General features: G+C 33.8%; 4 protein-coding genes and 1 long non-coding RNA gene across 5 annotated transcripts in view; 2 read left to right on the top strand and 3 right to left on the bottom strand.

Moving 5' to 3' along the window:
* Positions 1–67: 67 nt before the first annotated feature.
* On the top strand, positions 68–1,442 carry LOC142231385 (transmembrane protein 179). The gene is made up of 3 exons (XM_075302016.1): positions 68–319; positions 390–777; positions 852–1,442. Exons 1-3 carry the CDS (start codon positions 210–212, stop codon positions 1,056–1,058), a joined length of 705 nt encoding a protein of 234 aa, XP_075158131.1. The 5' UTR covers positions 68–209; the 3' UTR covers positions 1,059–1,442.
* A 2,117-nt stretch (positions 1,443–3,559) lies between these two features.
* Tsc1 (tuberous sclerosis 1 protein hamartin) lies at positions 3,560–14,674 on the bottom strand. The gene is made up of 7 exons (XM_075301959.1): positions 14,420–14,674; positions 13,374–14,016; positions 12,671–12,936; positions 7,403–9,956; positions 7,174–7,331; positions 6,978–7,107; positions 3,560–4,815 (listed from the first exon to the last, which is right to left on the bottom strand). Exons 2-7 carry the CDS (start codon positions 13,465–13,467, stop codon positions 4,337–4,339), a joined length of 3,681 nt encoding a protein of 1,226 aa, XP_075158074.1. The 5' UTR covers positions 13,468–14,016; positions 14,420–14,674; the 3' UTR covers positions 3,560–4,336.
* Positions 14,675–15,496: 822 nt separating this feature from the next.
* On the bottom strand, positions 15,497–16,579 carry LOC142219567 (uncharacterized). Its single transcript, XR_012717636.1, has 3 exons — positions 16,278–16,579; positions 16,108–16,213; positions 15,497–16,042 (listed from the first exon to the last, which is right to left on the bottom strand). It is a non-coding gene; the product is annotated as an uncharacterized LOC142219567 (long non-coding RNA).
* A 1,019-nt stretch (positions 16,580–17,598) lies between these two features.
* Positions 17,599–21,258, top strand: GatB (glutamyl-tRNA(Gln) amidotransferase subunit B, mitochondrial). Its single transcript, XM_075301899.1, has 6 exons — positions 17,599–17,757; positions 17,978–18,236; positions 18,297–19,046; positions 20,564–20,700; positions 20,792–20,915; positions 20,982–21,258. Exons 1-6 carry the CDS (start codon positions 17,672–17,674, stop codon positions 21,207–21,209), a joined length of 1,584 nt encoding a protein of 527 aa, XP_075158014.1. The 5' UTR covers positions 17,599–17,671; the 3' UTR covers positions 21,210–21,258.
* The window catches only part of Root (ciliary rootlet coiled-coil, rootletin), a 27,356-nt gene continuing 25,028 nt past the window's right edge, over positions 21,234–23,561 (bottom strand). Inside the window, exon 12 of the mRNA XM_075301847.1 lies at positions 21,234–22,074. Coding sequence (XP_075157962.1) covers positions 22,011–22,074 — 64 coding nt within the window. The 3' untranslated portion in view covers positions 21,234–22,010. The remainder of the gene's footprint in view (positions 22,075–23,561) is intronic.

Genomic DNA, 23,561 nt, shown 5'->3' with positions numbered 1-23,561 from the left:
GTTGTGTAACGTTTCTTACCTTTTACTTTCGCTCATCGGGAATATTGTAATGGCAGCCCTAGAAATCGAATACGAAAACAGCTGAACAACAAAGAAATTGTGAAACTGCGTAAAACAAACAAGAAAAATATACAGTATTAACGAAGAGAAACCCTCATCTTGGACAAAATAGAATACAATCGTTAAATAGCAAAAACTAAATTTATACAATGGCTTTGGCTAATGTCTTAAAGCTAAGCCAAATAACTGGCCATGTTATCGTAGTCATACTAGCTCTTTGTATGATAGTTCCACTTAGTCTTAATATTAGGGATTTCTGGTAAGTCCCAAGAAAGCAAATGATAAGGAAAGGCTATGACTAATTTAATGTGATATATTATTTAATTTAGTGGTCATTGTTTGCTGTTCACAACGGGTAAATGGCGCGAGGAAGATGGAATGTTTGATCCCAAATGGGCTTCATCGGATTTTTGTAATTTCCCTTTGGTCACAGGAGTTCTAATGGCAATGATTTCATCCATACAAATCTATCGTTATGTACGAATGAAAGATGAAGAATCATTTTTGGGTCTCTTTATCGATGTAGTTCTAAGCACTTGGATATTGGCAATGTGCATTATTTCATCAATAATGATAACATTGGGTTTCATTGTGTGGTGTGATGGTATGACTGAACGTTTTCCAACCTGTGAAATTACGGCTGGTCAAAATATTATACATGCCAATACTGACAATATAGACAATTCTGGTTTTTACATTGAAATGGGAACGGCTCAGGTAATATATAGTTTATAAAGAAAATTATGTGCTTCGACATTTACTGTAATTGTTATTTTCTTATGCTATTTCAGTTTGGTGCTTGGGGCGCATTTGCCATTAATGTGGGAATTGGTGTTATAGCTCTGTTGAAGTTAATCAATAACCATCAGGTGCGCAATATCAAGGTTTCCATGTATTTGGAACGCCAACGTTTAGTTAACCAGCATCAAGTTCAACAGGATGGTCGTTCAACACCACCAGCTATGTCCTCAAGTGATTCCGAAGAGCAAGCAAAATAGTTGATTTGTTCACAGAATAATGACTGTCTATGTACATTGTGTCAAAGTAATTGTATGTTCGATCAAGATGTTGTATTTATTTGTTTTATAATATGTATATGTTTTCTACTATTATTATCACATTTATTTGTAATTATGATATTCAATGCTAGCAGCATACGTAGTGTTATTATGTAGGATAAGTTGTATTATCACATACACACTCCATTCGTTCTCTAATTTTTAAGGATGCCAGAATATAAAAATATATTAATACATATTAATAAAGGATCCAATCACATAATTTATAAAATATATCCAATAATAATAATGGGCTCTAACAAGATATTGTCCCAATTATAATCTACTCTAAATATATCGAATATAAAATACCTATACTGAAAATACGATGCAATTCTCTTTGACTATTTTGTTTTTTGAATAAAATATGGCCAAAAACCTTTTTCACACATTTATACTAGGTTATGTTATAGAGGCAGCCTATTTCTTTAGGCTAATTTGGACAACTCTGTGAAAGCAAATTATCTTAAATAACGCCAGCACAGGCAATAATCACTTGTTCGACTGTCTGCTGAGCATTCGGTGGCACTTCCATTTTATAAATAGTAAAAACTAAAAACATGAGAGATTCAAACCTTTCCTAAAACCAACGATTTAGAAAAATTTACAGAGTGGGGAATAGTGAAAATTAACATTTTCGTTGTAATATAGATCTGAACATATGTTAATTGCGAGTAATGGGATTTACCGCACCAAAGAGGGTAACACCAGCTAAATTAATCGGTTTCCCCCAACCCCAATACTGTACTTCTTTGAACCGCCATCCTCAATGACGCCTTATCCAAAATCATTTACAGTTCCGGCGTCTTAGAACTGGTTGGTTTTACGATACGGAATATTAAGCTTTGCTTTCTGCATATAGTCCGAAGATTGTCAAAAATTTTATGCTGAAGGCATTGAGACCCGTTTAAGAGATCGCCGAGCACAGACGTTGGCAATGGGGGCAAACTTGACTTGTTTAAGCGAATTACATGACTCCCAGTTAGCTTTACCAAAATGAATGGGGTCTTCATTTACAACACGGAAATCTCTTCACATGAGACCAAAATAATGTAGCAAATTATGGAGAAAATTTTACCAAAAACTACCAAACAAAAAATCTTATTTTGCAAAATTTTATTTCTATTGAAAACAATTTTAAATTCAAAATTTTATTTCCATCGAAAATTTCGCCACTCGAGACCAATATAATTTGGAGAACATTTCACCAAAAAAATCTTATTTCGCAAAATTTTATTTCTATAGAAAATTATGTCAACATTTTATTTCTTAGAAAATTTTGTCAAAATTTTATTTTTATAGAAAATTTTGTCAAAATTTTATTTTTATAGAAAATTTTGTCAAAATTTTCTTTAAAATTTTTTTTTTGTCAAAATTTTATTTTCATAGAAAATTTTGTCAAAATTTTATTTTTATAGAAAATTTTGTCAAAATTTTATTTTTATAGAAAGTTTTGTCAAGATTTTATTTTTATAGAAAATTTTGTCAAAATTTTCTTTAAAAATTTTTTTTTTGTCAAAATTTTATTTTCATAGAAAATTTTGTCAAAATTTTATTTCTATAGAAAATTTTGTCAAAATTTTATTTTTATAGAAAATTTTGTAAAAATTTTATTTTTATAGAACATTTTATTTCTATTTTGTCAAAATTTTATTTCTATAGAAAATTTTGTCAAAATTTTATTTTTATACAAAATTTTGTCAAAATTTTATTTCTATAGAAAATTTTGTCAAAATTTTATTTTTATACAAAATTTTGTCAAAATTTTATTTCTATAGAAAATTTTGTCAAAATTTTATTTCTATAGAAAATTTTGTCAAAATTTTATTTCTATAGAAAAATTTGTCAAAATTTTATTTCTATAGAAAATTTTGTCAAAATTTTATTTCTATAGAAAATTTTGTCAAAATTTTATTTCTATAGAAAATTTTGTCAAAATTTTATTTCTATAGGAATAAAATTTTGTCAAAATGTTATTTCTATAGAAAATTTTGTCAAAATTTTATTTCTATTTTGTCAATATTTTATTTCTATAGAAAATTTTGTCAAAATTTTTTTTTATACAAAATTTTGTCAAAATTTTATTTCTATTGAAAATTTTGTCAAAAATGTATTTTTACAGATAGAAATTTTTGTATGGAACATTATAGAAATTTTTATCAACATTTTATTCATTGACGAGAGGGATATACCTGTTTAATATGCATATATCAGGTTCACCAATCCTGTATTTGTTCTGGCTCCTGTATTTTTTTTTTAATGTCTGGTTTTTCTTCACCAAAAAAATTAAGGTGGATATCAGCAACAGAGCCTCATCTCTCGCAAGTGGAGCTATAGTGTCGTCCCGCACTTTTTGAAAAGTTCCTTCATATAAAAAAAAGGTTTTCAGCTCATTTTTGCGCAAAATTCGAACACTGCAGAAAAAAATCAAACAAACAAGATAGACTTTTGATTGATTTTTATTGTTTCTCGTTTTGGGTAAGGGGGATAATTGTAATGTGTTGTAGATGGGTAGTGGATATATAAACTGATCTCTGTTTGCCATTTATTTCGGTATGAGCATGTAGTTGAATTTATTAATATGTTCTATTACAAAGAAAGTAACCAACAAACAAAATGTAGAGTTAAAGCATTGTAGTCCTTTTTTCTGAAGAATGTTTCATAGCTAGGCCAAACTGTATTTGTAGGGTGATACGATCAATTTCAACTTTGTGATCATTTAGTATTTCATTTTGGCTTATTATAGAATCCGTTTAACTTATAGCATTTTTGTAGTTTTGTTCTTTTTTTGGTTCCTGGTTTTCTTTTGTTGTAGTATAAAATGGATTTTGATAAAACTTCCAAGGGGTGCGACATGAAGACATATGTATATCAATCATTTATCGGTCCCTATCGTTGTGATTTGTATTGTATAATATAATATGTCTATGTATATGTTTTGTATGCATGTATTATTGTATTCTTTTGTCGTACATATTTATATATATAAAGAAGTTTTGTTAACAATTTCCGTTACGGTGTTATTACAAAACTTATTTTGTAAGAAAAAAATCGTATTCATTTGTTTGTATGTGTTTGGTTTCGGGCAGCATTGCTGTTCTGTAGAAGAAGAATAGGTTGGTTGGTTCATTTGTAAAAAAAAAACAAAACAAAACAAAAAAATTTAATAAATAAAAATTTGAAGAAAATCGCAACATCACAGCTATTGCATGCTCGATTCAACGATGCTGGTGCTGCATTTGTTCTAGTGTCGCCGTTGATGGCGTCGATGAAGCTCTCGTCATTGTTACATGCTGTTGTTGTTGTAAACTTTTCGACGATGTTGATGGTTGCTGCTGCTGCTGATGTTGATGAGGTAGCTGCAGATGTGAATGTGGATGCATGTGCGATGTGCTCCCCATCATCATTTCGGGTGAACTATGTTCCTTGGGGTCCGCTAGCAAACTTGCGGCTGTATTTGCCGATGAAGCCAAATCTAATGTTTGTGGTGGTATCCGATGGCCATCAACGATATTAATACCGGCTCCTGCCGTGCCTGATAGAACATTGATTCCACTACTTGTCACTTCTGCAATGGGATTTTCAACCAACTGCTGTAAATTTCTCAATTCGGAAGATCTCAAACTGGTCGATAAACTTTCACTGGAAGCCAAAGAGGTGGACAAGGGTGAGTTTCGTTCAACGGAGGAGGCAATATCTGTAAATGAATAAAAAATAACAGGAAGTTTTTTTTAGTATTTCAGTAATCAATGGAGCTCTCATCTGTTTACACTAAATCACTTAAAAAACTATTCGTGAAGAATATATCTTGAAATTTATCGTTAATAATAATAATAATAATTTTTTATAAAATTAAGACACTAATTAAGCATTAACAGCGAATAAAATTGCATTTTTTTTGGATCTTGAACATCCTTTAGATAACATTTAAAAAATTAAAAAAAATAAATAAACAATTGTTATTCAGCTAGGCTATCAATTACAAAAATATAACAGCCTAACGCCGACTTAAAGTTTTTATCAGACTTTTTTCTTACTTAATTTTTTGCTCACAATGGTGGGAAGTTCTGAGGCTATTTCAAAGGGAACCACATCGGAAGGAAGAAGCTGGAAAGATTACATCGAGGAATCACAATGGACCTAAATTGGTCTAAGTGGACATCAATTCAACACAAAAATTGATGTCATCCTCTACAACCTAACCTAAATTTGCTATTCTTGCCAAAAGCGTTTGATACAATGAACCACATCACCCTCTTAGGAGATATTATACGAACTTCTCTCCCTAATAACCTTAAGAGATGGACTGGCTCCCACCCCCTTCTTTTTCACTTTGATGTGGTGGGAGTTTATCTTCCACCATCAAAAGTCCATCTGATAACCTATGCGGATGACTTTACCATAGTAGAGAAAACTTGAGGGGAAGATTAATGACTACTTCCCTGTACTTAGGGACTTTTTTGTCAGCAGAAATCTAAAATTTTCTAATCCTATCTAATCGACAACCACCATTTTCACATCGCGAACCAAAGAAGTAAACCTGAATCTTGATATCCACATTCGTGACCAAATATGCAAGAGCCCCAAGGTTCTTATATGCTAACCATTACATGCATGCCCGTGTTGCATACATAGGGTGAAGGGTTTAATCCCAGTTTCGACCGAACACCAAAAAGATTTTCAACGGTGGATTATTCCCTCTCAGTAAGTTTGATGACATTTCTTCTTTCTTCCTTCTTTAAGTGTTTTTACAGCAATGTGGAACGCCATTCGCACTCCGCTATAAAAATAGGTCCCTTATCATTGAGCTAAACACAGAATCGGGCAGCAGTCAGTGATAAGAGAGAAGTTCACCACTGTGGTATCACAATGGACTGAATAGTCAAAGTATGCCTGAAATATCGGGTTGCCACTATACCTGACTTAACCTTGGTGTGACATTTGGTAGTTTGTTCCTTTTTGGAAAACATGCGGAAATTGTAGCTAAAAACATTGGGAATAGAAACAAGATCCGGAAGACATTGTCTGGTAGTACTTAGGGGAAAGATAAAGAATCGATGCATAAGACCTATGAGTTTATTGTTGTTCCCCTTATCGATTATGCAACCCCCGTTTGGACTCCCCGTGTTAGCTATACCCAATTGAAAAATCTTCAAACGGTGCAAAAAAAATACTACGTTGAGGATTTACAACTGGAGGTCACTCCAAAATGCTTTCGGTGAGGCAATACTGCAACCTCCTCACCCACCAGCAGCTGATAATGTGCAGAGGGGTTAGCACCCAAATCAAGCCAAGCCCATCCGGTTCGATTTCAGCAAGGAGATAAAATCAATTGACCACTTGATCGGCGATGACAGTGATAGGGGAATAAGGACTGTATTGAGGGCGGCGCACGCGATAGCGGTTCAGAAACTAATAGAGTCCTACCAGTGCAGCGTTATGCTGGCGGTAGACCACCACCTCTGTGCCGAAAGAGACCAGGTCGGTGCTATCTCAGTTAAGATTTGGCATTTCCAGGTTACTTCTCCCTTCTGATCCTGGCAATATAAGATGTCTGCTCAAATTGTGGACATTCGCATCACATCACAAGGCATTTCTTCGAGTGTCTTGCAAAAACCTACAGACCTGACATCTACTTCCAGCAGCTCCCTTCCTGAAACTGTAAGTTGAAGCTGAAGTTTCTGATTTGTTTCGTCTTTTTATTCTCCTTATTAGTTTCATACATCAATTCCCAGGGGCTACAACAACTTATGGCATCTTAGTGAATTGATTGTTAGGCAAATACAGTTACGTTGATAGCACTGCAATACTTTTATGCTAGGTATACCTGTAATGACTTTATCGTTTATAAAAAATTACCTGTTTTATCCGTATCTGGCGAGCAAGCTTGTACGGGTACACTTGGTGCTGGTTTGTGCAAAGACATCATAAACTTTTCTTCCATCTGCACTATAATAGTTTTTTGGACTTCATATTTCTTGTTCAAAGCCTAAAAAGGATATTGGAGAGGAGTTATTTGAAAGAGATTCACATCTAAAATGATGGTCGAATTTACCCTAAATCTTTCCTCGTATTCATCTTTCACTGTCCTCAGAAGGCGTTTTTGTTCTGTTATTACTTTCTCATTGTTTAACAATTGTGAATGTAAATCTTGAATTTTATGTCGTGCACTATCCAACTGAGAAGTTTTGTCATCTAAACTTTGTTTTAGATCTGCAAGAAAAACAAATAAAATTCTTCGGTTAATGGATTTTATTGTGACACACATCCACACACCTACTTACCTTTCAATTCTAGATTGTAGGTTTCTTGCAGAACGTGTAATTCTTCATCTCGGGCTCTGTAATTATCTATTTCGGCCAATTTATCACGGCATTTTATTTGTACTTCCCCCATGACTATAAAATCAGCTTCTAAACGAGCCAACTCTTGACGACATTGCATGCCAACGTCAGCTTGGTGCTGGGCATGTTGCAGTTCTGTAGTCAAACTGAAAACTTGACCTCTTAAAGCTTCAACCTCATAGTTTAGGTCTTTCCTTTGGGTCAACTCTTCCGTCAACTTGGTCTGTAAGTTTTCATTGGCTTGTCGCAAGCAACGGTTCTGTTCGAGCTCATTTTGGTATTTCGTTTTCAGGGCAGACAATTCCTCTTGGTATTCTCGTTCTCTTTCATTGGTGGCTTTCTTTGTTTTATCCAATTGCAAACTTAGCTCTTTGTTTTTCATCTCAAAATCCTTTAGCTGTTCTTTTAAGCGTTCGCGCTCCATTTCAAGACTTCTTTTATCACGTGATCTACCCATTAATCGGCGGTTACGCTCGGCGTGTATTTCGCGACGATAACGTTCGTATTGCAATTGCAGGTATAGTAATTGAAATTGTTCCTTGTCGAATGTACAGTCCATAGGAGTGTTTTTGCTGTGTAGACCTCGTAAAATGAATTGATCTAGGATCTCATTTGGTGTATGGCGTGATGCCTCATAGGCGCTACGTTGTTCATTACTCTCCATCAGCATTTGTAGCAATGAGTTCTCGTGATTCGGCAAGGGAACTGCCTCCAGGGTTTGGACACATTTGTCTTCACACAGAGCCGCTTTTATTTGTGTGCTATTCTTGAGAACTGAGGCAATCGAAATCATTTTGGGACACTTTTGCAAAGGTCTCACTGTGTTATTTGCCAATGCAGCTATGGAGGAAGGGGCGAAATCGTCATCGTTCGCATCCGATATATCACCAGAACTCTGCTGTGAAGTTTTCGTTGAAATTAAATTAAGAGAAGAAAGGGATTTAGTTCTACGAACTTTGTGAAGAGTCTTGTATGAGTCAGCGGAACAATTGTTGCTGCCATTGACACCAATTTTTTCACAACTTTTTTCATTATAACAATAACTAGTCATACGATTGCGTCTTTTTATGCCTTTGGCCAGTAGTTGCATCGAACGACTAGTGGGCATTTGAAGGCCACCTTCGGTGCATGGGGTTTGATCAGTTTCATTACATTCATCACATACTTTGGTTATGGGGATATCTGCGGTTGTTGACGCCACCGGCAAAGGAGTTGATCCTGGCGTAGGTGTTGCCGTTAGGGCAGATAACGGCGTCATCGAGTTGGATTGGTAATATCGAGCACTTGTGCTGCCCGTATCAATGTCAGGTGTAGTTGGTGTTTGAAAACCCATTTTGGCTGCCTGGGCTTCAATGGTCTGAAAGGGACTTTGAGATTGATTGCGATCGTGCAAAACTTGTTGTATCTTTCGATCACATGTGGTAGTGACGCGTGTTATATACCGGGTGTTGAGTTCTTGTTCGACGAACGTTGTAGTGGTTGTACTATTTGCAGCCGCCGCTGACGAGGAAACATCGGGGAAATTGAAATGTTGTTGCTGAAAGTGTTGTGATGATGAGTGAAAGCCACCCGAATCCTTTCCTCGATGCGGTGAAGATGGTTGACTATTGGCGAATATTGCCCTAACTGCCAAAGGATTCGCCACCCCAGAACCCCCACCGATAGAGGGACGCTTTAGCTCACGATTGTCCTTTAGAGGTGTGGTCTCTGGAGTGGCTTCCACGGCTGCTTCCGGTGGCGAACATCCGCTAACACCCAAAGATCCCTGATTTAAAACCGAAGGCATCATATACGGCGTTGGTGTCAATGGCGTGTGTGTGGAACTGATAATTTCATAATAAGGACTCCATATACCAGAATTGCTGCCGCCACCGCCAACACCACCCACTGCGTGAGCACTCAGCTTCTTATAAAGCGGCTGATCTTTTAACGCTTGATAATGGATCATTGCTGAAGTAGACGCTGTTGACGTTGTGGTCAATTGTTGAAAAGTACTTGTTGTTGTTGTGCAACTGGCCACAGCTGTTGATGATGATACGGCTGTGGTTATATCCTGATATTTCATTGGCAATGACAAACGCATACATTCCACAACTACATCGTGAGGCTGTATCTCCTTCCATCTGTCCGAATTCGTTTCAGTTTCGACCGTTGCCGTCACTAGCATTGGATGCAAACGTACTGTTTCCAATAAAGGTTTAATTGTATGCTGAAATATAGCACCCTTCTCTTTGCGTATGAAATCGGTGAGGAATGCCATAAAATTACATGGGAACATGCCATACAAACGATGAAATAACATTTGTAGTCCCAGCTGAAGATGCACCAATTTATCTTCGGACAAACGACTAGGATGTTGGCTATTCCATGAAGCCAAATGGGCAAAAACGGCAAATAAATCATTTAAGAAATTCGGCACGAGATTCGGTATAATTGGTAGCAATGTAATAATGGCCAAGAGAGCACTCATTAATGGTACAATCTCTTTTTCGATCTAGAATTAAAATAAAAATGGCATGAAGGAAAAAAAGGATAAATATAAGACAATGCAGAAAAAATAAGAAGAAGAACGATTTTTTAAATAATTTTTATTCAAAACTAATACGTAGGTTGTATTTTGTATTTCGGATCTTAGTGTTTCAATCTGCCAACTGACAACTCTTTCGTGAAGCTTGACAGTTTACCTCAAAACTGTGAAAATATTCCTCTCCTTGTACAAAATATTCCTCTCCAACTAAGAGGTACAAAATTTTCTATAGAAATAAATTTTTGACAAAATTTTCTATAGAAATAAAAATTTGGCAAAATTGTCAATAAAAATAAAATTTTGTCAAAAGTTTCTATAAAAATAAAATGTTGACAAAATTTTCTATAGAAATAAAAATTTGGCAAAATTTTCAATAAAAATAAAATTTTGTCAAAAGTTTCTATAAAAATAAAATTTTCTATAAAAATAAAATTTTCAATAAAAATAAAATTTTGACAAAATTTTCTATAGAAATAAAATTTTGACAAAATTTTCTATAGAAATAAAATTTTGACAAAATTTTCTATAGAAATAAAATTTTGACAAAATTTTCTATAGAAATAAAATTTTGACAAAATTTTCTATAAAAATAAAATTTTGACAAAATTTTCTATAGAAATAAAATTTTGACAAAATTTTCTATAGAAATAAAATTTTGACAAAATTTTCTATAGAAATAAAATTTTGACAAAATTTTCTATAGAAATAAAATTTTGACAAAATTTTCTATAGAAATAAAATTTTGACAAAATTTTCGATAGAAATAAAATTTTGACAAAATTTTCGATAGAAACTAATTTATTTCATTTTTTCTCAACGTTTCGGTGGTTCTTTCCAACTTCATCAGGAGTGTTTATTGAAAATCAATTAGTTTTACGTTTTCTTATTAATTAATATAAAACTGGACATCACGAGACATATTTTAATAATAATTAATAATAATAAGTAAAATTATTGCAGCGAAATCCCTTATACTAATATCACAGAACTGAACACTTTAAAATATTGCAACTGCATCCTTGAATTTTATTTGATAGTTTTTTGGTAAAATTTGCTCCAAATTTTGGTGTAGATTATTTTTGGCTCGAGTGGCATGCGTGTTTGACATACGGGCGCTACTTGTGTTGTTTACAGCAACTTAAAAAAATCATCTCACACAAAAATGGAATTAAATCGTGCGATTACATTTTACAACATTCGACATTAATTAACTCAACAACAATGCATCCGATGAACTTAATTCAATTCTTGGCTATGAAGCTCCATCACGGACTAGTGTTTATCAATGGTATGGTGAATTCAATCGAGATCGTAGTTCACTCCAAGACGGATTTCGTGAACGTCGTCCAAAATCAGCTGTTGCACCGGAAAACATTGATGCTGTGCGCGTGAAATTGAGACAACCTTAGGCATTAGTGGGACCAGCATACATACCGTAATTTTTTGTTTTTGCGTTGGATTCCGCGCAATTTGTCAATCGCTCAAAAAAATGCTCTCGTCGATTGGTCGAAAGAAATGCTCCAAAAATACGATCGCGGTGCTTCGAAAAACATCTAAGACATCGTGACATGTGATGAATCGTGGATGTACGCGTACGAACGGGAAAGTAAACAGCAGTCGACTGTATGTGTGTTGCAAGATGAGCCCTATCCAATAAAAGCTGGAAGCATTTCCAACCAATTGATCACCTGTTTTTTCGGAAAAACTGGACATGTAGCAATCGTACCAGTAGAACAACGCAAAACAGTCAATTCTAAGAGGCACACAACCATATGTTTTCCAATTGTCTTCCAAGAAATCAGAAAAACCGACTGCTGAAGACGTATCACTGCGAGCTCTCACACATCGCCTCAAACGAGTGAAAGTTTTCCGACCCCTGAAGAAGCGATCAATGCGTCGAGAATGTATGTTTTATAGAGTGACAAAAGTGCTTCGACAATTGGTTCAAACCCATACAAAAGTGTATGGATCTTAATTGGAAATACTTTGAAAAACAATAATACTTCCTTCTCATTATGCCCGAAATCTACTAATCTTTTTTTGTTTTTTTTTTTTTTTTTGTTATAAGGCCAAATGCCCTAGTTAAAGTGGATTTTGGAAGTATAATGTGAATGAGCTATAAAGCGATTTTAAAGCGAAAAAAGCAACCCCCGTACTATTTCAGCCTAAATAACACAATAGTGATTAGGGTCAAACGGTTGTATTATCGCTGAAGTAAGATTTTCATGTAAATGGATACTATATTGAAAAATATATCATTTTCCAATATGTTAGTACTTTTTTGTAAGCTAACCCGCCATCACCCTCGTAAAAGCTTTTGATTACAATACATTTCTCTTAGCTTAAGGTGGGTATTAAGTTCGAGTTTAACCGCTAAAATCGTCATTTTTTCACGATTACTTTTCTTTAATAATCCATTTTAAGGAATATAAATTTTGTGAAAATTTGCTTTGGGATATTCCCCATCAAGTTATAATGACAAATATGTATAATTTTATGAAGTTTTTTACTCATTTAGTTTTCACTTTAGTGAAAATTAGCGGCTAAACTAGAACTTAATACCCACTTTTAGAAAAAATCTTTTAGTATACTAAAGACTGGATATAGTTAATGAAGAATTTCATATTGTCTGTTAAAAAAAAAAAAAAAAAAAAAAAAAAAAAAAAAAAAACAAAACTTACCTCCAACTGTTTCAACCAGTGCAACATATCTTTTATCAAACGATGCTTTTCCACCTTAAACAACCACGTAGGATGACGCCGTACAACAAAACAGAATAAATTCAAAGCATTAATCCGCTGCGATGGAGTTTTTAGCCAATCGGCCAAACGATCAAATATATAACCATCGTGTGGCACTTGGGCTCTAATCAACACATCCACAATGCGGACGGAACCAGTCTTCAAATAATATTCCATCAAACTATGAACAAGCCATTGATCTTTAACTGCAATTAAAAATAAAATTTGTAAAAAAAAATATTTAAATTTCAATTAATCAATAAATTTTAAGGAGAGTAAATTGTTTTTGATTTCTTGTTGTACAGCCTCCATGAATTAAAAAAAAATGTTCTTTGTGTGTTGTAAGGCAATGGTGTGATTTTGTTTTATTAAGCTGGAAAATCACAATCGGTTATTGTTGGAGATCTTAAACACCTCAAAGTTAACCAAATGTGTAGTACACCATCTCAAGTTTTGTCATTGAACTAACATAGAGTCGGGCAGCACTCATTGATAAGAGACAATGGACTGAATAATCTAATTGAGCCTAAAATAAAGGGCTGCAAAACCAAAAAGTCAATGTCTCTCTATCTAAGAATTCTATATACATAAGACCTTAATAATATACATAAGACCTAAATAATAAAAAATCCATCAAACTCACTCTGTGCAAAATGCTCGACAAGTTTCTTTTTGGCTTCTTCACTTTCATAGTTTTGATTCGATTCCAAATCATGGAATAATCTCTCCAAATCCATTGTCCTCCAAAATGTATCACAAATTGTGGTGTATGTGGGTATTAGGATGAATATTTCTTGTTTTACAAAAAACTTCTTTGCTGATTTGCTAATACAGAGGAATTGTATGTTAAAATTTTATTGTTTTGTCTTCTTTGCTGTTCAACGTTTTTTCTTTTTTTTTTTTTGTTTCAGGGCAAAGGTTGAAAGAAAGTTTAGTGGCGTCCAAACGGCAGCAATTTACGTTGAAAGTAATATTTGTGGATTTATTGTTTGTTTCTCTAGATAGCTATTGATGATGATATTGGCGGCTATGGTGGTGATGTTTCTCAAGAAGTGCTCTTCTATTTTGCAACGCCTATAGAAGTTGTTATGGTATTGATGCACTTCTTGTTGTGCTTCCAGATGTTGTTTGTTATGGTAACGACTATGGTTTGATAGCGTTCTATGGGTCGGTTTCTGTGTAAATATAATGCTGTTGGCGGGGTAGTGGTAGTTGGTGAATTCTGAATTTGCTGTTGCTATTATTGCTACTTCTTCGTCTTTTGCTGCTTCTTTTCTGCTTCTAATCTGAAAAAATATATATGGAGATGAGAGTAATAAATTCCAATATATTGCATATATATGTATATATTTTTTTTTATATAGGTACAAATAAATAAGAAATACTAATGCATAAGGAACTCCCATTGTCTACTAGAGGGCAAAAGGGGTATCTTTCTTTGAGCATCTGTCATCCAGGATGTATGCAAAAAGAAACAAAAACTTTATCCTTGTCCAACAACAGCAGCCCTCGTCTATCGTCAACTGAAAACAGCTGGCCATGTTGATTGACAACCACAAATAAAACCTCCTTGCCCATATCTGCCAGCAACATGTACACATCTAGCTGGCTGACGGACTTAATAGAATGAGGGGAAATAGTTTTTCGTCAACACTTACCCACTGTGAAAATACTAATCACTTCACTAACCTTCTCTTGTTTCATTGTTTTTTTTATTGTTCGTCGTGTCCTCCAGTTGGTTGGCTTTTCTTACTTCTTTCAAACGGTGGAATTTGCCACAATTTGTATAGTTTCCCTATGCGAAATTCTCGTAAATACTCCAGTTTGATGTGTCTATGACTATTCTGGTGGTGTTGCAAATTCCTGTCAAGCTCAGAAAATCACAAAGTTTATTTCGGTTTACTTCATCGTTTGCTACTCTTGTTAAAACGGCGACGGTTTAGCCATATGCGACTGCAATGTATGTTTAGGCGCAACTTTTGCCTACGGCGGCTTTGGAAAATGAAAACTGATGGATAGAAACCAGTGCTACCAACATAATTTCAATGCCAAAAAGCTGTTACAATTCGAAAACTTTTCAAGTGGTTTTCTTATAAAAAAAAAATAATTAATAAATAAATGAAATATACCCAGCCAACATTTTTTGAATTTGATGGCACTACGATTGTGTAGGTGTTTTTTAAGTTGATTAAACATTTATAAATTCTTATAAATATAACATTTATCAGTTTATCTCATCATATTTAACATAACTTTTTCATTAATAAAAGAATAGTGTTGATTTACACGTAGCAAGTTACATGTTGCAGCGTCTATCAACCGTTTGTTTATTCTCGATGGAGGCAGCGTGTCTGGAAAAATATCTGAAAAAACAATCAATTTATTCCATTTGGCAAGTCGAAAATTGTTCACCATATACCTTACACAATTTTAAGCATACCCAATAAACACAAACGTTTGAAAAGTGCTAAACTTCAACAATTTTTCAAACATTTTTTCAAAGGATTAGGGTAATATTCAAGTTGAGAAATTGTTGAGAAAATCGCGTTCTCAACAAAAAACAGACATTATCCTCAACAGTGAAATTCAACACATTAGCAATAATATCTCAAGTGTTATCCTCAAATTGAAATGCATCGCTACTCAATAATTTGTCAAACAATTTTCGATGCGAGTCAAATTCAAAATTAACATCGTTGCAAATACTTTTCAACCTAAATTTGTATGAATGATATCCCCACTTCAAATTGAAAGTCAAAGCCAAAATTCTATGAATTTTGTATAATTTATTAATTTTCATCAAAATAAAATATATAATAATACACTACACTACATAATACACTACAATACCAATTGATAAATAATAATCTTATTAAACATATCAACAAATAAGAACAAAAAAAAAAAAACAAACAACAAAACTTTAAATATCTTAAACATTATTAGTAAACACTTTTGCATTGATAACTCGTTTTCCTTCCTTTTGGTGTCATAAAACAGCATTAAAATTTATTAACATGCGGGCAATTTGAAATTAGGAACGTACTGGACCGCGTGTTAGAATTGATTTCCAGCAGAAGGAATTCACAAAATATCCATTTTAAACTGATAATAGCATATGAAATAAACTGATGATGTGATGCACATTTTCATCCAGAAGTTGTTGATTTCAACAATTTGTTGTTTTTAACAATTTTAATTGGTTGCACTTGTAATGTTTCTGGAAACTTTTTCTTGTCGATAAGCCACTCATTTTTCATTGGTCGGCTTTTTATTGATTGCAAGAATGTAGCATCCAAAGATTTTAGTTTTCTGCAAAGAGATTTAAATTTAGTGACTTCTTTAAAGTGTTGATTTAATTTTTCATATTGACGTACCAATTATTATAAACTATTTGAAGCAGTTCCAGTTAATTGTCCACCATTTTTTCATTAGTCAGCTATTTAATGTTTTCAAGAACGTAGAATCCATAATTTTAGTTTTCTACAAAGAGATATACATTTAGTGACTTCCTTAAAGTTTTATTTCATTTTTTATTTTCACTTACCTATTTTTATAAACTATTTGGTTATTTGTCTAAAATTTTCCATTTTTTTTATTTCTTGCAATTGACCACGAACTTCGTTGCACAAATAAGTATTGAAAACCACATGGTTTTTTCGTTGCATTTTAGGGTAGTGTTTTGTCAAAGTTTTCTCATATTATCTTCAACACCTTTTCAAAGATTTCGTCAACATTTTGGCAAATTGGAAGTAATTCGCAAACAATTTGAAGATGAGCTATTTCAAGTCATGTTGAATTTATGTTGAAAATTATATTTACCCTCAAACTGAAAAGTTGTTGCATTTGAAAAACGCTCATCCTGTGTTTATTGGGTAAATACTATGTTTTGAGCACTTTATTTTCGTTTTTATTTAAATAAATTATAGTAAGCTAGTTGCCCTTGGCGTTTCACAAAATATAATATGGCTTCTCTAACAGTAGTGATGGCAAAATACTTTCATGTACATTTTGTACTTTTTGATATGTTTCCCCCATCACAGTTGGCGATTGTTGTAGTGACATTTGTACTAGGTTCGCACTAGACACGAAATCTCGCTATTTAGAACCAAAATCTCTTTACAAATCTCAAGTATTCGGACTGGCAAAATAACGAGATTTCGTAGATTTGAGGATTTAACAGCTGTTTGTAAATATATCAATACAAACCCGTATGTGTACACGCACACACACATTCATCTACAAGGACAATTGGGGCAGGGTTGCTAAAAGCGCATTTTTAGTACTAAAATAACAGTTGTAGGGGATTTTGAAAGAGATTTTGTTGAAATCCTCTACGAGCCAGCTGATATTTGCCTATTGCAAATCTACTGAGATCTAGGAGTATTTCGGCCAAAATCCTCGTTTACTAGGATTTTCATGTATTTTCTTCCATTTTTTCAGTAAAAAATAGTTTCACCCATAAATCTTCGTACAACTTCATTGTTTGTTTATGCTTCTTCTTATTTTTTCATGTTGTCATCACATTTGTTCGTGCAGTGTAAGGGCAAAACTTGAACGAACACACAACAAATAGACGAACCTCTGTCGGAGTGTTTAAGGTTGAGTTACATACCTTGCGTTAATGCGTCCGTTGATTGAAGAGTTGTTAGAGTGCTTCAAACTGAAAAATATCAACCCTTCCATCAACGCACGGATTAACGCATGCTATGTAACTCAACCTTTATCCGACCGTCTAAGGACCGCTTAAAGCGCATTATGCTATCGAAATTTTCGGTCGAGTTCAATTTTGTTTTTAATTTTGCACTTTTTTGTGAATGATATTTAGCAACCCTAACCTAAATCTATCAGCTGCTTTAGTTGTTTACTTTTACTTTCATAACAACTTTAGTTATGTGAATTGCAGTTTTTTGTGAATGATATTTAGTTTTACTTTAAAAAATGATAACAAACTTGAAGTTTTTGAATAGAAAATTCGGTCTAAGATTTTACTCACTACAAGTGCAACCAGTAAATGAGCTTAAAGGGTGAGGAAAAATGGAATATATACCTAAACTTTCTGGTTTACAAATCGCAAAATTTTGAAATCGTCGAACGTCCAATTTTGCCAAGAATCTTTCCCATAAGGACAGTTTCGTTAAATTTATCTTTTGTGGTTTTGAAACTAAAAATTGAGGAAAATTTTGTGCATTAGTAAACCAGATGCGGCTATAGTTATAAAGGGTATAATAATTTAGACTGTTACAGAAAATGGAGAAGTGTGGTCGGTTTAGAAGTTCACGCGCAAATTTCTAGTGAAACAAAATTGTTTTCCGGCAGTGGAACTTCTTTTGGAGCGCCTCTAAACTCTGCAGTTTCATACTTTGATGCTTCGATACCAGGAACATTGCCAGTTCTGAATCGAAAATGTGTTCAGTTGGGAATAAAAACAGCTTTGGCCTTAGGTTGCAAAGTCAATGAAGTCTCAATGTTCGATAGGAAACATTATTTCTACGCAGATTTACCGGTATTTATAACGTAATGTTCATAGGTATACGTATGTTTAACGTGATGGACAATCTTATAGGCTGGTTATCAGATTACCCAACAAAGAGCAGCTCTAGCCAATTTTGGAAAGATGACATTTCCCGTTATTGTGCCTGGAAGAAAAGTTTATTATAAAACAGTGGAACTACTGCAGCTACAATTGGAACAAGACAGTGGAAAGTCCTTGCATGACGAAGAAATGAGACGAAGTCTTGTGGATCTTAATCGTGCCGGTTTGCCTTTAATGGAATTAGTTTTTGCCCCGGACCTAGCAACTGGTGAAGAAGCCGCTTCATTGATAAAAGAGTTAATCCTGGTATTGCGTCGCTTAAAAACCTGTTCTTGTAAAATGGAAGAGGGCGCCTTGCGTGTAGATGCCAACATTTCAATACACAAAGAAGGGGAACCCCTGGGCACACGAACTGAAGTGAAAAATATTGGATCTGTGCGTAGTATATCACAAGCAGTTACCTATGAAATACAGCGTCAATTTGATATCGTATCTCAAGGTGGTGTTGTCGTAAACGAAACACGTTCATGGGATGCGGAGAAACGCTGTACCATTGCCATGCGTGACAAAGAAGTTGTACAAGATTATCGCTTTATGCCTGAACCTAATTTACCACCATTACGTTTGAATATGTTGGATGATGAGGTAAATGAAGAAGATCCATATTCATTGGTGTCGGTACCAGCGATAGCTAAGGATTTACCCGAATTGCCAGAGGAAACAAGATTGCATTTGGTGGAGCATTATAAGCTTAATCAGGATGTAGCTATTATACTAGTGGTGAGTATATTGATGGATAAAATAAACATTTCCAAATTTGTTTTCGCAATTTTAATGGGTCTAATGAATCTTATTTCACGTAAGCCGGATTTTGTTTCATGTTTGGCAGTAGCCTAAGAATATTGGTAGTTTATTGAGGTCTATTAAGTTATGACAGTCATTTTGTATAATGCACCCGACCAATAAATTAATGTTGTGACAATTCCATTTTATACCTATTCATGTTTGGCAGTAGCCTAGGATATATTGGTAGTTTCTTGAGGTCCATTAAGTGATGACTGTCATTTTGTATAATGCGTCCGACTCATAAATGAATATAGTGACAATTTCTGGAGGTCCATTTTATACTCTCCACCATAAAAATGGGATATAGAACATTTTCTATTCCATTTGGTATTAGGAGTCGATGTAGCCATATCCGCCTGGTTAGGTTATAATGAGGCGACTGCTTTCGCTTGATCTTAGGTTAACGGAATTAATTAACATTGGAATATGCTTCCTTGAAAACGCTTTTTTGTGTTCCTGTGACCGCGCCCCCATTTTGAGTTAATATTCAACTGCTCAGTAATCTCGTTGAGAGATTTTTGGCAGACTACAACCCTTACTCCATATCTTTGGATTACACACGTACGCAGAGGTTGGGTCGGTGGCATGGTTTTTTAGAGACCGTCGGTATTAAACCGGACCCAAAATTCATATCAAACAGTGCCACAATTTTGGGGCGACGCTTCATAATGAATATGAAGCCCCAACAAAATGTAACTAAAGCATGAAAATCGACCCCAAAATATGATTAGGTCTCATTTTTTCCTTTGATTTACAAGACCGTGTGAAAATGAACTCTAACTGATGGAAAAATATGAACGACACCATTGTAAAATCCCTGAATATCAAATAGACCCCATGTGTAAAGGAAGCACAATCTCAAAAAGGGAATCGGGGTTTATTTTTATAATGGAAACGAGCCCAAAAAATAAAATGAAGTTACTCACTAAAAAACATAAAAATTTGGTCTTGTTGTTTTCCATATAATTGTTTGGTCCTACATCATTTAGGTGTTGGGGCTAATTTTCATGGGGCCCATATTCATAGCGATTACATTTTCGCCTGGCACCCCGCGAAGCAGATTTTTTTCACGTCTCTGGTAGACACCGAAACATACGGTGGATGAAAACCAAAATAGGGATTCTAATGAGGAATAAAAAGTCGAATTTACGAAATTTGAAAAGGCAAACTTTTCGACTTTTTCCAAATTTGTTGGAATTTGCCAATCACACTTATGTTGAATTAAAAACTGAATGTCTGTCGCATACGAGTGAGGCTAAAGTAAAAGACTGCCGTTATGCAGCTTTGTTAGGACAGGGACTAATCAACTAACCTTTTATCAAAAATTATTGTGATCCCCTCGACATTATCCACAAATCCCAGTCTATCCAAGTGTAGGCGAGACGGTATACACTAGTTAACTCAACGTTTATTTTATACTTAAATAATATATTTTGTTTTTTCTGTTTTAGAATGAGCCTATTCTCTTGGATCATTTTCTGAAAATCATAAAGCAATTACCAGCAATACCTACAAAAACTATAACAAACTTCCTTTTAAATGATCTGTTGACCTACTGTAATAAAGTTAATATCGATGTTGAAGACTGGTAAGTACTACTACAGCTACCCATACAGGGTAGCTAAGATGTTGACGTTTTATAAAATTTGTCTATTAATATTTGTATCCTTTGCTTTTAGCCACTTAACTTACAACCACCTAAAGGACATTCTCAAATCTCTACATGCCGAAGAAATAAATTTACAAGCTGCCAGAAAATTGATAGAATTATTACACGAATATCATACGGCAGAGGTTAATGAGGTAAAAATAAATTAAAAATTATACCATAATTTAAATAATTTTAATTGAATCTTTTTCTAATTTTAGTTAATAAAAACCCATAAGCTTGAACAAATATCTGACATGAATATAATCAACGATTTTTGTCAACAAGCTATAGAGAATCAAAGTAAAGCTGCCAAACAGTATCAAAGTGGTAAAACAAAAGCCTTATTTGCCATAGTTGGAGAAGTGGCAAAGTTATCCAACCAAAAGGCTAATATGAAAATTGTTGTTAAATGTTTGGAGAATATGTTAAAGACAACCAAAAAATAAAACCAAAGAGGAAAAAATAGAACATATGCACCCACATAGGTATCGAAAATTTGTTTTCTTTATTTTGATTTTTTTATTCTTAAATTTTATATCAAATATTTTTAGTAACATTTCTTTATTATAATTTTTTGTTTGTTTAATAGGGTTGATTAGACTCTTATGGGTGGTGTGGAGGTGTGTGTGTGTGAATGTTTGAGTTTAAATGAATGTTGAAATAGGCGTTTTTCTTCTATTATCCTTTTTTTGTTTTCAAATCATACTGTAAATCCATTGTTCTCTTTTTCATACAGGAGAACCGAAACAGTGTTAATGCATTTTTATTTCTTTCTTTTATTCTTGATGTTGTTGCTTTACTAGGTGATCATGTCCAAAATTGTTTAAGATTTTCCTTACATATTGAACACACTATATTCGATTGTCTATCTCTAGGCAGACAATGATAAGTTTTTTTTTAAACTAACATCTGTTCATTCTTTCTATTCTATTGACGAAATTGAGTGTGGTTTGTTGAGTAATGAGATAATGATTATGAGTTTTGGTAAATTTTGTTTATTGACTTTTGTAAAATAGTTTAGTTTGTTTTTTTTTGTTGACCAGACTTTGCATATTTGTCTAACTTATTTTAACTATGAGTGCAAAAATGTCTATAAATGATTTTAGTATGGATTAGTTTCATTATTTCTAATATGTTTTTGGAGGGGCCTTGTCAAAATAAATGCACTTGTGAGTAATTTGTTTGTTAGTAGATTTTGTGATTTTTAAATATAAAGGCAGTTTTCTGTTGTCTTGTTTCCCTTTTGTTTAGTCACGTTCGTAGTCTCGGCAAGTCGAAGGTGGCAAACTCATGGATACAGCGTTATCCAATCTGAAACAAAATGTGTGTTTTTGTTAATATAAAATATGTATTAGAAAAATCAAAAATAATTAGATAGTGATTTCACGCTTCGCAAATTTAACGAATATTATAGTTGTCGAAAACAATATAATTTTTACTCGACTATTGCTGTAGATATTTGCTCACAAAATTTCTAGCGAAATTAATGGAACGCCAAATCGTAACCACTCTATTTGATGACATCATCCGAGTTGGAATAAATCAAACTCTAGCTATGTAAATCAAAACTAGCTATAAACGGGATAAACATAACCTTCTACGGATGGATCGCCCCAAGAATTGTTGTTGACTGGAAACGAGGCATTGTGTGATCGTTTGCCAATTAAATGAATTCAGCCATGTCAGCATTAGTGTAGTAACAAACCGAAATCATAAAACAAGATTAAGGGATTGTAAGTTATACGAAAAGATGATGCATAGTGGTGGTGAAATTTGGGAAAAATAATTCTCGTACACACAAAAATTTTTTTCTCTGATTCAATCACGAAATTAATTGATCCAATTAATTTTTTAATTGAAATGTCTTCAATCACAGAAATGATAGTATCAATTAAAAAAATAATTGAAGATCAATTAAACAATTAATTGATCCAATTAAAAAATTAATTGATACTATTAATTTTTGTGATTGATTTTTGTTTCAATTAAAAAATTTGTTGAATCAATTAAATTTTTAATTGAAAATTTTTTAAACTCAATTAAAATTTTAATTGGAAAAATTTTCGTGAAATTTTTTTCTGTGTATGTAAATTTCATAAGGAATTAGCATAAAAGGCCCAAATTAAATCATCTCACCATGCCAAATCTCACTATGGAAATGTGTAGTGGCCAACACTGAAACATATATATAGTCAGGCTTGCGGGATTGGTATCTGGCATTTTCTTTTCAGTAAATAATATCAATTCCCTTAATCTTCCTGTCCAATAAGCTCGAATAGAGATTGTAATAATATGTAGTTTAAATGACTTGGACATTAAAAAAACCAGCCTGCATTGGTATCAGGCTAATATAAAAATAGATGGGGAATGATTTTCGCAATGTACTGTTCCGTACGGGGCTTGGCGTCGTAAATAGCTGACTAAACTTAATTAGCATCGCCTGGTTTGTTAAATTGCATAACCTGGCAACCCTCCATTCCAATGGCTTCAGTCCATCTCCCCATAACTCCCAACGAACAATAATAATAGAGAACAAGAGTGCGATAACGAAAGTCAATCGTCGAATTCGTGGTTTCCAAGATAAAGACACACCATAATTTACCCCAGCCTGGGTTGAATGTCATTAACAGTGATTAAGTCTCCCAGCCGTGGGACCTCGATGGAATCTCAGAGAAAATCAGATATGCATTTTCTCACCTGTAGCAAAGACAATGGAAATTTGAGGATATCTGCCACCAAATCCTCAGTCACACGATTCACTACATGCAGGCAGTTGAATGTCAGACTCGATGACGAAA

The sequence above is a fragment of the Haematobia irritans genome, chromosome 1 (assembly GCF_050003625.1).
Source record: "Haematobia irritans isolate KBUSLIRL chromosome 1, ASM5000362v1, whole genome shotgun sequence".
Classification (NCBI taxonomy): Eukaryota; Metazoa; Arthropoda; class Insecta; order Diptera; family Muscidae; genus Haematobia; species Haematobia irritans.
Note: the sequence above shows the minus strand (reverse complement) of the source record. Positions and strands in the feature narration are given on the sequence as shown.